At 46.1% G+C, this 13051-nt stretch overlaps 1 protein-coding gene across 1 annotated transcript in view; it reads right to left on the bottom strand.

The window, feature by feature from the left end:
• LOC306765671 (uncharacterized protein) overlaps positions 1 to 13051 on the bottom strand; it is a gene marked incomplete at both ends in the record, with an annotated part of 74499 nt that overhangs the window by 50425 nt on the left and 11023 nt on the right. Inside the window, 6 exons of the mRNA XM_079253155.1 lie at positions 136 to 340; positions 503 to 581; positions 1412 to 1663; positions 1779 to 2002; positions 2090 to 2163; positions 2218 to 2550. Coding sequence (XP_079109281.1) covers positions 136 to 340; positions 503 to 581; positions 1412 to 1663; positions 1779 to 2002; positions 2090 to 2163; positions 2218 to 2550 — 1167 coding nt within the window. The remainder of the gene's footprint in view (positions 1 to 135; positions 341 to 502; positions 582 to 1411; positions 1664 to 1778; positions 2003 to 2089; positions 2164 to 2217; positions 2551 to 13051) is intronic.

Below are 13051 nucleotides of genomic sequence, written 5' to 3' on the forward strand. Positions count from 1 at the left end.
GCAGAAATCAGACGAGTCAGTAAAGATTTCAAGCCTCTGAAGAAGGAGGATGTGAACATGTGATGTTCCACGTGTTGAGACGTCAGTAAATGTTTCATTTATCAGCAGCTTCAATCTTTAGAGAAATCCTCTTACTGCTCTGCAGACGCTCAGCCAGCTCCTCCTGCTTCATTCTCCTCAGGAAGTCCACTGTGATCTTCACTAATGCCTCTCTGCTGCTCTTCCTCTGCTCTTCATCCTCACCCTCCAACACTGAGCATTCTGGGTAATCTGGACTCAGAAGCTTCTGGATCTTCTTCAGCTCCTTCTTCACAAAAGTGATGATGTTGTCCTCCAGCAGCTGGAAGAGAAAACCACATGAAGGACACAGTCAGACTGAAAGCATGGAGCCAAACATCAGATCCATGTTGGACACGCTGACAATCCACTGGTCTACAAAGTGCAGCGTGGAGATGAGTGTGAACAGAAGAGATGGAGAAGTAGTTGTTGTACATGTACACACCAGAAATATGGAGTCCAGCTGTGTCTGATGCTGCTGGGCAGACTGACCACTGGGAAGCTCTGAGCTCTGCTGCTCCACTCTGTAAGGACATCAGGACCTTTATTGTCATTGCATCAACGTCACCATGGCAACAGCATTTTGTTGGCACTCGGCAATAAAAACAGCAACATGCATATTGAATGAAATGGACATTAAATGTAAAACACAGCAATAGAAGAATGAAAATCAGAATAAAAGAGAGGAATAAAAGCTGAGGTGGGCCAGAGGAAGACGGAGCAGATCAAGTATGATGTTGGCAGTTCAGTGAGGATGAAGAGGGAGAGTGGGGGAGTGAGGGGGGAGAGGCTTGATGGAGGAAACAGCTCTGTGGGGAAAAGCTGTTTGCCAATCTGGAGGTTGTGGGTTTTAAATGTCTAAATCTTTTCCTTGATGGAAGGGGAACAAAGTGAGTGTGTGCAGGGTGGGTCTTGTCTCTGAAGATGGACCATGCCGTCCTCTGTGGTCAGAGTGCAGCTCCTATGATCCTCTGTGCTGCCTTCACCACACGGGACAGATCTGTTTTGTGGCGTGCAGCTTGCATAGCACACAGTACAGCCCTGACAAAGGATGCTTTCTGTTGTTGGTGAGGAGATGAGCTGCTAGACCGGCTTGCTTCAGCTTCCTCAGGAAGAAGAGTCTTTGCTGAGCTCTCTGCACCAGATGGGAGCTGTTAATCCACCATGTTAGGTCTTTGCTTATGTGGCTCCCAAGAAACTGAACAGATTCAGGTCTTTCCAGCTCCTCTCCCTTGATGAACAGTGGGTGCTGAATGGTCCTACTGGTCCTTCTAAAATCCACAAGAAGCTCTTTGGTTCTGGTCGTGTTGAGAGCCAGATTGTTGTCTGCACACCACTCGACCAGGTGCTGGACCTCCTGCTGTAGGAGGTCTCATCGTTGTTGCTGATGCCTCCAACCACTGTGCTATCATCTGCAGACTTTACTATGGTGTTGGAGGAATGGATGGAGGGCTTCAAGTCCTGGATGAAGAGGGCCAGACCCAGAACACACCCCTGTGGCCTGTTGGTGAGGAAGTCCATGATCCATATGCAGAGTGAGGTGAGGAGACCAAGGCTGATGAGTTTCTGGAGCAGTTTATGGGAGATTACAGTCTTGGAGGCGGAGCTGGAATCCACAAAGAGCATCCTGATGTAGCTGTCTGCTGGTCCAGGTGCTTCTGGGCTGTGTGGAGTGTGATGGAGATGCATCCTCTGTAGATCTGTTTGCTCTGTATGCAAACTGAGGACTGTCCAGGTCTGCAGGGATGCTGCTGTTGATGTGAGCCAGTATGAGCCTCTCAAAGCGTTTCATAATGAGCAGGATGAGGCCAACAGGACAATCATCATGAAGGCATGTGATGGAGGGCTGTTTAGACACAGGAATAATGGTGGTGGATATGAAGCAGGAGGGAAGTGCAGCTTGTTGCAGGGAGAGGTTAAAGATGGAGGTAAAGACCCCCGCTAGCTGGTCAGCACAGGTTTTCAGCACACAGCCTGAAAGTCCATCTGGTCCAGTTGCTTTATTGATGTTAATCCTTAGTGTGGATCTCACCTGATGCTTCTGAAGGACAAATGACTGTTTGTCCTGTTTGGAGTGGAAGCTCCCACCATTTCCATCCCATAATGCTGTTTATCAGAACATCCAAAGCATGAAGTGTGTCAGGAAGGTCCCTCTCATACCTGGCCAGGTTGGTGTTGTCCTTCCAGTCATGAAGGGTTTGATGCCCTTCCACATGCCCCGGGGGTCCTTGTTTCCAAAGTCCCCCTCAGTCCGCTGCCTGTACCTGCCTTTTGCCTCTCTGACACTCTTTGCCAGGCTCTTCTGGGAGGTCATAAAGGTCAGCATATCTCCTGGCCTACAAGCAGCCTCTCTCACCTTCATCATGAAGCTCCCACTCATTAAAGCAGCTTTCTGCTTTGGGAAGATCTGGACTGTTTTAGTGGGCAGTAGCTCCACTGTGGAAAAGCTGATGTCATCCAAAGCAGCAGAGGTGTGCTCCTCCAAGCCAGATCCTTGAGAGAAAACCTCCCAGTCTGTGCTCTCAAAGCAGTCCTGTAGAGATACGGTGGCCTTCTTGGTCCAGACCCCTACGCTCTAGTTTTGCTTTGTTTCTGCACACTACAGGTCTGGAAGATGGAATCAGTATCAGAGAGATGTGCTCTCTGTGCTGAGGTGCCCTGGAGCAAGGCAGCCACAGCCAGGATGTGCTTGGATGAGACTGGTTAGACTGGGCAGCTCCCAGTAGAAATGTGTTTGATGTTGGAGTTTTTCACCAAGTAAAAGTTTGCTTTGTTGTGACTGCAGGTCACTTAGTAAGTGAGCTTCAGGGAATGTGCAGAACTTGTGGAAAGGTCCAGAATGTGAGGAGGAAAAACTGACGTTTGCTTCTACGTTCCACAGATGAGAAAGCTGAATTCTGGAGATGCTGTTTCCTGCACTGAGACAGAGTCTTCCTGCTTATTCTCAGCTCACAGGAAACATCCCATAAAACTGCTTATTATAAGAGCTTTATCTGGATATTTCACCTGGAAATACTGAAGATATCCGGACTAATATATAGATCCGTATATCCGGAATAATACTCTGGTATTATTGATGTGAAACACAAGCTGGAATAAAACCAAACTGATGCAACATTTACACACAGCTCACCTCTCTGGATCTGATTTAAACTCTTCAATAATATCCTTCGACCTGTTGCTCTTAAAGGACAAACAGCTGGGTGCTGATCCAGGTCCTGATCCAGGTCTAGGTTCTGGTCCTGGTCCAGGTTGATTCCTGTGAATAAAGATGGTTTCATGGTTTCACAGCTGAATCCTGAAATTGAACATTTAGTTTGATGAAGACTCTGGAGGACAAATCAGATCCATCACATGACAAACATGATGCTGCAGATTCGTCTCAGACGTCCAGAAATGATTCAACAGAAACTGGTTTTCATCTGGAACCTGATCCAGAACCTCCACTGGACTCTGATACTCACTGCTGGTCTGAGCTGAAATAAATAAGTTTATCCATCGACCGGTCGCTCTTCATGGACACACAGCTGGGCTCAGGTCCAGGTCCAGGTCCAGGTCCAGGTCTGGCTTTAGGTCCAGGTCCAGGTCCGAGTTTAGGTCCAGGCTGGTTCCTGTGAATCCAGATGTTTGCTGATGTGAGTTTTTGTGATTTCTGAGAAGAGTCATGGAGAGTTAGAGATGGATATCTGACCTCTGAGTGGTTTTAGAGGGAGGGACTCCCTCCTCTCTGTCCTGATCCATGATGCTGGATTCACATCGGCTCACACACACTTTCTACCTCCACCTGCAGAGGAAACACACATCGGCTCACACACACTTTCTACCTCCACCTGCAGAGGAAACACACATCGGCTCACACACACTTTCTACCTCCACCTGCAGAGGAAACACACATCGGCTCACACACACTTTCTACCTCCACCTGCAGAGGAAACACACATTGGCTCACACACACTTTCTACCTCCACCTGCAGAGGAAACACACCAGCTCACACACACTTTCTACCTCCACCTGCAGAGGAAACACACATCATTCAGCTGAAGCCCTCCTCTCCATCATCTCCTCCTCTGATTGGCTCAGAGTTTCTGCTTCATATCAGAGTCAGATGGATGCAGTGAGGAAGAGGAAGCTGCCTTCAGCTGCAGGACTTCCATCAGGACAGCAGATGGCGCTGCAGACCAGCATACACAGTGTGATCAGCATCAGCCTGATTGTTTATTGGAAGCCCGAGAACAGAAACCAGGAGAGGATGTGTGTGTAGCAGACGTGGTCCACTCCGGGTCTCCAGGGAGGCAACACAACACACACCAGCAGGTTCAGCTGATTGGTTTGAAGTGATTGTAGTTTGGATGGAAAGTCTGACTGAAGGAGCAGCAGAATCACACCCTGTAGGTTCTGATCCGGTAAACTACTTCCTGTTAGTCAGCCCTCGTCTTCATGGTTTTCACACACTCCATCACAGCTGCACACACTGAGATCTTCCTGCAGCAGCTCGACTTAAAGAAGAAGAGATGATTCATCGATAATCTTCTGCAAACTGAAATAATAAAGTTTGAATCAAACAAAACAAATGAAATCCAGCTTCAACAGTGGTTGTGGTTCAGTCAGTTTAGATGAGTCGCTGCTGGACTTTCTGTCTTGTTTCCACTGCAGGTGTTGAACTCTGTCAGCTCTTCTCTCTACAATCTAACAGCAGCTGAGTCCTGACGAAGGTCACGCTGTTTACTGCTCAGGGCGAAGCAGACACAGGCGTGGTTTCAAGAAAAATCCCGTATAAAAGAGAAGATTTGTTGAACTCCAAGGTTCAAGGTGTGTGTTTAAAATGCAGGTGTGTAAAATGAAGAGGTTGTGGAGCCAAACAGCAGATGGGTGTGTTTCTGTCAGCAGTGTTGCCGTTAAACTGCACATGTGACTCAGTTCAGCAGGAACCTGAGGGGGTCTACAGACAGCCCGGCTCCCCTGGAAAGCTGGAAAACTCTGGAAACATTCACCTGAGATGCAGAGGGGAGCTTTAACTCGTCATGTCACGTCTGAAACCTGCATCAAGCAAAGGGGGCGTGGCCAAATGGAGCCCGCTTCCAGGTCCAGACTGCTTTTTTAAAATAATCACATGACCAAAAAGCAAGGAGTTCCAGTTTCTCTGAAGTCATGTGATGCCTCGGGGAGCAATCTGAGTCACTGCAAATGTGTCGGGAAAAAGCGGAAGTGTCCTGCGTGATCAGAAGCAACGTGCAGGATCAATGCCTGCAGGAGACTGACTGACAGCACTGCCTAGAGAGGAGAATCACCTACAAAGCAAAGCTCCGCAGCAGTTTGGGAGCATTTTCACACCACATCGCCTCAAAATACAGCCATACATTTATAGACTTGCTTTATTATTATTATTATTATTATTATTGAAGTGAACAGAGTCATAAATAATGTGGTGAATGTTGTGACTCAGTGACTTGGAGAAAATCAACCAGTTCTTAACACAACAAAAACCAAAAGATGATCATCAGCTGAAAACATTCAATCAGCTTGAATCCAAAACTAAACCTGAAAATAAACCACATCGCCATCGAACAAGTACAAGGAACCAAACTTCTTGCTATTATTATAGATTCCAGATGAAGGTGGAACAAACATGATGATAAATTACAGAGAGAAAGGAAGGAATAATAACAGCACTTAGAAGAAAAGCAACATTTTTACCCATCATTCATCTTTTCCAACTTGCATTACTGTTCAGTCATCTGGTCCAGTGTGGCAAATGAAATACTTCAGAAACTTCACATACTAGAGAAATGCAGACGAAGCACACTTCCAATACACACACACACACACACACACACACACACACACACACACACACACACACACACACCATGAAAAACACTGAGTCCACTCAACAGTTTGATGCTGGCATATGTGACCAGTATAGAGACCTGGTCCGTCTGTCTGTCTCCTCTCCATAATGCACATCCTCCATGTTTCTCTCCACGTCTCTACCAAAGCTTCTGATTGGACTAGATTAGTGCTAGCCCCGCCCACTTTGATGGACTGACAGATAAAATGAATTCATGATGAACTGAACACCAGAACATGAAACTATAAAATAGCAAAATAATTATGAAGTTTTTTTCATAAGATGAATGTATTTTAAACAGTTTGAGACATTTATGTGTTTAATTCCTATTTTAATGAATTAATGAGACATTTAAGTGATTATTTCATGACATATTTTAATAAGGAGGCTCTTACTCCTCCATAGAAGAAGAAATTCCTACTTTGAAGCAGAACCAGTCGATATCTGATGCCAAGTGTAAAATATTGTCAGAGGTTTAGTCTGAACGGAGACTTCAGGAGGAAATGTGTCTCTACCTGTACCTGCATGTAGGAAAGCCGGATTCCAAACGTTCAGATAAACTCTTCATCTTTTCCACATAATCAGACATTATAGGAAGATTCTGACATGACCGACTTTTCAGCTTCTCACATTTACTTTGCTGCTGTTGATCCACTTGTTTTTCTGGACTTCCTGCTTCTCTCTGATTCTTCTGGTCTTTGTTCCCTCCTGTCCTCCCTGTGGTTCTGCTGGACCTCCTGCCCTCCCTGTGGTTCTGCTGGACCTCCTGTCCTCCCTGCTGGACCTCCTGTCCTCCCTGCTGGACCTCCTGTCCTCCCTGCTGGACCTCCTGTCCTCCCTGCTGGACCTCCTGTCCTCCCTGCTGGACCTCCTGCCCTCCCTGCGGTTCTGCTGGACCTCCTGCCCTCCCTGCGGTTCTGCTGGACCTCCTGCCCTCCCTGCGGTTCTGCTGGACCCCCTGCCCTCCCTGCGGTTCTGCTGGACCTCCTGTCCTCCCTGCGGTTCTGCTGGACCTCCTGCCCTCCCTGCGGTTCTGCTGGACCTCCTGCCCTACCTGCGGTTCTGCTGGACCTCCTGTCCTCCCTGCGGTTCTGCTGGACCTCCTGTCCTCCCTGCGGTTCTGCTGGACCTCCTGTCCTCCCTGCGGTTCTGCTGGACCTCCTGTCCTCCCTGCGGTTCTGCTGGACCTCCTGTCCTCCCTGCGGTTCTGCTGGACCTCCTGTCCTACCTGCGGTTCTGCTGGACCTCCTGTCCTCCCTGCGGTTCTGCTGGACCTCCTGTCCTCCCTGCGGTTCTGCTGGACCTCCTGCCCTCCCTGTGGTTCTGGATTATTCTGGAACCTCAGTCTGATCAATGAAAGCAGGTGAAAGTCTTCAGTTTTACCTTCAGATGGAGGAATTCACGGTCCTGTTGGAGCTGAACTGTTCAGCACTGCTGGAGGTTTCCACCAAGAGACAGAAAACTGATCCTGGACCTGGAACTGGAGCTCTGGAAGCCTTTAGTTCTGGTTCTGGTCTCTCAAACCAGTTTGGCACATGGAGAGTCCAGAGTCCTCTGTTAAGGTTTGCAGGTAATCAGGCAGGAAGCAGGACAGACCAGACAGCAGGACAGAAAGAGTCCAAAGTCCTCAGAGGCGTCCCAACAAACGGAGGTGTCGGCAGTGCAGCAGACCAAACAACCAGATCTTCTTTCTGACTGGACATGGAGTCCTTCACCTGGATAAGACAACCATCTGCCAACTGCTGATTGGCTCTTCAGTAGGCTGAGCCAATCAGCAGCAGCTGAACGGCGTCTACCATTAACACCAGCTGAGTGGAACCTCCAACCAGCACCAGCACTATCCCAGCAGCAGAAAACCAGTAGCAACCAGAATCCCAACATCCACATCCTTGTTTGGGCATCAGTTTTATCCTCATGGAGACCCCTCAGCTGGAAACGACTTGTCATAAACAGTCTGGCAGACGTTACCAGCGTTCATCACACAGTTTATTCCTCAGTTCTGAGGAAGGAAAAATCCCTTGATAACAGCAGTGATATCAGCATAAAACAGCAACTGAATCACAGTTAATAATCAACTTTATGTCTATTTATTGTCTCAGAAGTTTCAACTCATCGTATCAGGTACAACCTCAGTTCTGATGAACTTCAGACCTTAAAACATAAACACAGAATATAATGGTTTTATATCCCTTTAAAGTTTTATTCTACTGAAAACACGACAAAGTCCAGATATTAATGTTCAAACTGATCAACATTTTACTAATATTGAGTCATGTGGAATTTCCTGCAGCAACAGGACCCAGTAAAGCTGCAGCAGGATCATGTTTACCTCTGTGTTACATCACCTTTCCTTTTAAAACTCAGTCAGCATCTGGGAACTGACCACACTGATTGTTGAAGCTTTGTTGGTGGAATTCCTTCTCATTCTGGCTTGATGTCCAACTTCAGCTGCTCAACAGTCCGGCTCTCTGTTCAGGAATTCTGGGCTTCATAATGCGCCACATTTTCACAGGGAGAGGTCTGGACTGCAGGCCGGACAGTCCAGGACCCCAATCTTTTACTGTGAAGCAGCTGGAACATCTGCAGGATGTGGCTTCATGTTGTCCTGCTGAAATAAGCCCAGATGTTCCTGAAAAGATGTTACCCACTAACCGTCCCCCCCCCCCCCAACACTTTAGTTACAGAAATAACATCAGCAATCCAAACAAAAAATGAAAACTACTTTCCTTTATACGACTGTCAGTGTTTGAGGAGTCTTTGGCCTTCAATGCCATGCCACTGTCCATGCGTGAAGCAGTTATATCTGTCCTGGTTGGCTGTAGCTTACATCACCCTGTTTCTCTCCTCGACATTGATGCTAAAATTGTTGCTATTGTTGGCACGTTGTTGAGAAGGTAATACCAACAACCATTTCCCCCAGTCAGACAGGATTTATAAAAGGTCTCTGTTCTTTTTTCACTGTTAGACGCCTGTGTAATACTCTATACTGCCCATCTCCATCCACCCACATTAATGGAGAGATTATAATTTTACTTTATGCTGAGAAAGCCTTTAATCAGGTGGAGTGGGATGATCTTTTTAAATTTCTAGTGTTTTAGATTTGGTTTAAATTCATATCCAGGATTAGAAGTCTGTACACTCTCCCTGTGGCTGCCGGAGGTTTCCTTCCTGTTAAAAGGGACTTTTTTCCTTCCTACTGTCGCCAGTGTGCTTGCTCAGGATGGGAGATTGAGTTGGACTCAACTCAATCTGTTGGTTTCCTTATAAAGGCTGTTATGAATTGGCTTCATTATGTTTTCTTTGTCTGTAAAGCGTCTTGGGATGGCATTGCTGTGAATTGACGTTATATAAATAAAGTTGAATTAAATGTAATTTAATTGAATTGAGTTGAATTGAATTGAATTGAATTGAATTGAATTGAATTGAATTGAATTGAATTGAATTGAATTAAATTGAACAGCTGCGCGAAGCAATACATTTCTCATATGGAACTAGCAGGACAAGTGAGTGACAAAAAGGAAAAAAAAACAAAGAAGCTCCGGTTTCAGTAATTGATTACTATGTGAGCTACATGTGTTGATAGTTAATGAGTTATATTGTGTTGGCTTGCAGAATTTGTTTTACTCTGTTAAGAAGCCACTTCTTCCATTTCTTCATGCTGACTTTGTAAGAGCGGAGGGTTAGAAAGTTCAGTCAGATAGCATGGGAGCTCAGCAGGCTTAAAGGTGCTGACATCATTAGTAAACCATCAGGTCAACATATGATGTGTTGCTGAGAGGAAGGCTAAAAAACGACAAAATGTCTGTCAAAGATGATGGAAAGGGACTCCAAATGTCCAGTGATGATGATGTGGAAGCAGGTGTGATAAAAGCGCTTGCAAACTGCCAGGATGTCTTCTTCCTATGGGCTCTGGAAGGAGCTAGCATCTCTGTGCTTTGGGCTGCAGAGACTTGTCAGAAAACAAGTCCGAGCTGGAACATCATGGCAGGGCCCTTTTAGGATTCACCTTTTTCCAAACAGCTCCTGACTTCTGATTGGCTCGGGAGTTTTCTGGCCCACTCATGTGGACGAGTTGGAGAGCCGGATGAATGTGACCAGAAGATGAACTCCATCCACACCTTCAAAGACTTGAGCTCTAATGGACACCAAAGGGATTTCTGGACACTTTTGGCCAAGCTTCCTCACATCCTTGAGAGTCCTGATGTACTTTTAAGATCCAGCTGAAGACTCAGCTCTTCAAGCAGCATTTCTGCACTTAGTTTAACTCTGCTGTTGGTCAGAGGAGTCAAATAAAAAGCTAGCAGCCATTTTCCTCTCATCACTTTGACACAAGCAGTCTTCAGTCCTTTGTGTTGATGCTGTCCAGGCTGAGCGAGACGCTTTCTAGGCGCCTTGCAGCTCGGAACCCAGGTTATTTAGCAGCAAATCAGGAGAAACCGGAGAGTTTTTCCACAACTTTCCTCCGAGTTGGAATCATGCTGACGGGCCTGCAGTTTGATCCTGGAAAGGTTTGGGATTATTTTTAGGTCCCAGTAAAACTTTAGCTTCTTTCCATGTCTGAGGAAAAATCCTTTCTTTCAAACTGAGCTTGGAAATATGACACACAGGTTGAGAAATGGAATCCGCAATACGTCCAGTTCATTTCCCATCAAGATCATCCGTCCAGACTCTTCATCAGTTTGAAGTGTCTGCAGGAGCTTTTCCACCTCTTCCACTTCTATTGGCCCAAATGGGACGTTCCACTTTCTATCTGCTAGAAGATGTTTTTCAATCAGTTCACTTTCCTTTCAGAGTGAAATCCTTCATACTGGATCTAATGCTCTTTACCTTCTCAATAAAAACCTTCTGGAAAGAATCTGCAGTGTCGGCTGCTTTACTTTGAAACTTCCTTCTGCTTCAGTGAAAGAGGGAATATTATCAGGAATCCTCCACAAACTATGACTGAAGGTCTGCCAGAGCTTCTTCCCATCATGCCTTACTTCATGTCATTTGTTTTGGAAGCAGCTTTTTTTCTTCTCTTTCTGCATTTTACCGGCCTTGTTTCTAAGTGAGCGCTAGTTTTTTCCAGCCGCCCGTTTTGTCACATCCTGCTGGATCATCCAGGTTTTTATTTCATCATCAAGCCACGGAGCAAATCTTCTTTTCTCTCCATGCTTTTTCTAGCTGCATGTTTATCAGCCATCTTTTCTGGCATTTCTCTCCACTGATTCACTGCAATGTTGGGATCATTCAGAGCATCAATTTGTTCCCACTTTCTATGCTTTATGTCCTCTAGAAATGGATCTTCATTGAAATCCATGGAAGATCTCTGCATGATGATCTGAGCCACAAACGTCTGGACTTTAGTTTCCTTCCTGTGGCGGCTAAGCTGGGATCACTAAAAGCCACTGGATGGACACAATTCACTGGCATTTGTATCAATATGATCAATACATGAAGCAGACGCAGCTCCAGACAAGCTGGAAGCAGCCCTTGTACTTCATCATTTCACTTGATTCCATCTGATCAGAACAGCAATTAGTCTTTCCTTCAGACAGCAGGAAAAGATTCCATCAGCCAGCAACTGTGCAAGTTCTCCCAGTGAAAACCATGAAGAGGCCTGGAATCTTCATCATGGCTCCACTTCAACTATGAGAGACAGAATCCAGGAAATCCCATTGTAGGATTTGGAAGGAATTCATTGGTAAATTCCTCTGGAAAATAAGGATTTGTTCTCCTACAAAGCAGCAAGATTTCTGCCTCTCACACACCTGGAACGTCTTCTTTAAGAGGCTCCTCTTCCTCCACTCCTTACCTGGATTAATGGCACCGGTTTGAACTGGTTCCCAGTATAAAAGACAGCTGTCCACAAGCTCCACCAGTCAGACTCCAAACTCCACTGTGGCCAAGAGCAAAGAGCTGCCAAAGGACAGCAGAAAGCCAGTGGTGGACCTGCAGCTGGATGGGAAGAGGGAATCTGCAGTAGGTAAGCAGCTTGGTGTGAAGAAATCAGCTGTGGGAGCAATTATTAGAAAAGCACTGATAATCTCCCTCCATCTGGGCCTCCACGCAGCATCTCACCCCATGGGGTCACAATGATGACAAGAACAGTCCCAGAAGCACACGGGGGAGCGAGTGAAGAGCTGCAGAGAGCTGGGACCAACGGAACAAAGCTGTAGCGGGGCCCCAGGCCCCTGCATGTCACCGGCCCCCTGACAAGGGCCCAATAAAGACTGATGGCTGCAATGGCTGAAAAACTAGAAGAAAGAAGAAGAATTCCTTTTCTTCCTGCCATGGACTCACTTTCCACTCTTTTCACTCTGCACTTTCTCCATGTTTTACTTCTTTGTTCAGCACTTTGTTGCAGCTGCCGTTGTGTTCAAGTCCTTTAGAAATCACGCTGGTTTGAGTGGAGTTGAGATGAAGATGAACGCTCATCTAGCAATAAAAATGATGCTCCTGTCAATAAGTGAGGCGTGATTGTGCACAATAAATATCTAGTCTGCACTGATCCGGATCAATAATGACTCCAGGTTGGAACAGTCACACAGAATGTGTTCAGCCACACTGAGAGATGACAAATGGATGGCACAAACATTTTCCCCGTCCTGCTCCACAGAATGGGGGTGTCACTAAGCATGAGGAACACAACAGCACCCCCCTCCCCAAATGCATGTCTTTAAATGTGCATTCTTCCAACATTCACATGTTTGTTTGGCTCATGCTGTTTAGATTTGGGCTTTTCCTCTTTCTCACATGTTCAGCTGCATATTTCACATTAAAATGGGATTTCTGGGAGATTTTTCCATCAAACTTGTTTCATCTCCAAATGTTTCACTTTCCATTCATTGGTTGATTTTCCCAAGCGCTTGGTCCCATTAAGGGTGGCGGGGAAGCTGGAGTCTCTCCCAGCAAGCACTGGGCGAGAGGCAGGTCCACCTGGACAGGTCGCCAGTCCATCACATGTTGGACTTTCCAGCTGACTTGATATGTGGAATTTTTAGTCCAATATTTTCTGAATCATTTGGGTGAATTTCTTTTCTGGACATGATGGAAAAATGTGGGACAATGTAGCAGGAATAGAGAAAGACATCATTCCCTTTCATTGGATTGGACACATAGATTTGGATGTGAAGGAGTGATTTGTAAAAGTTACTTGTCAGACA

Source organism: Telmatherina bonti, assembly GCF_933228915.1.
Source record: "Telmatherina bonti genome assembly, chromosome: 14".
Lineage (NCBI taxonomy): Eukaryota > Metazoa > Chordata > Actinopteri > Atheriniformes > Telmatherinidae > Telmatherina > Telmatherina bonti.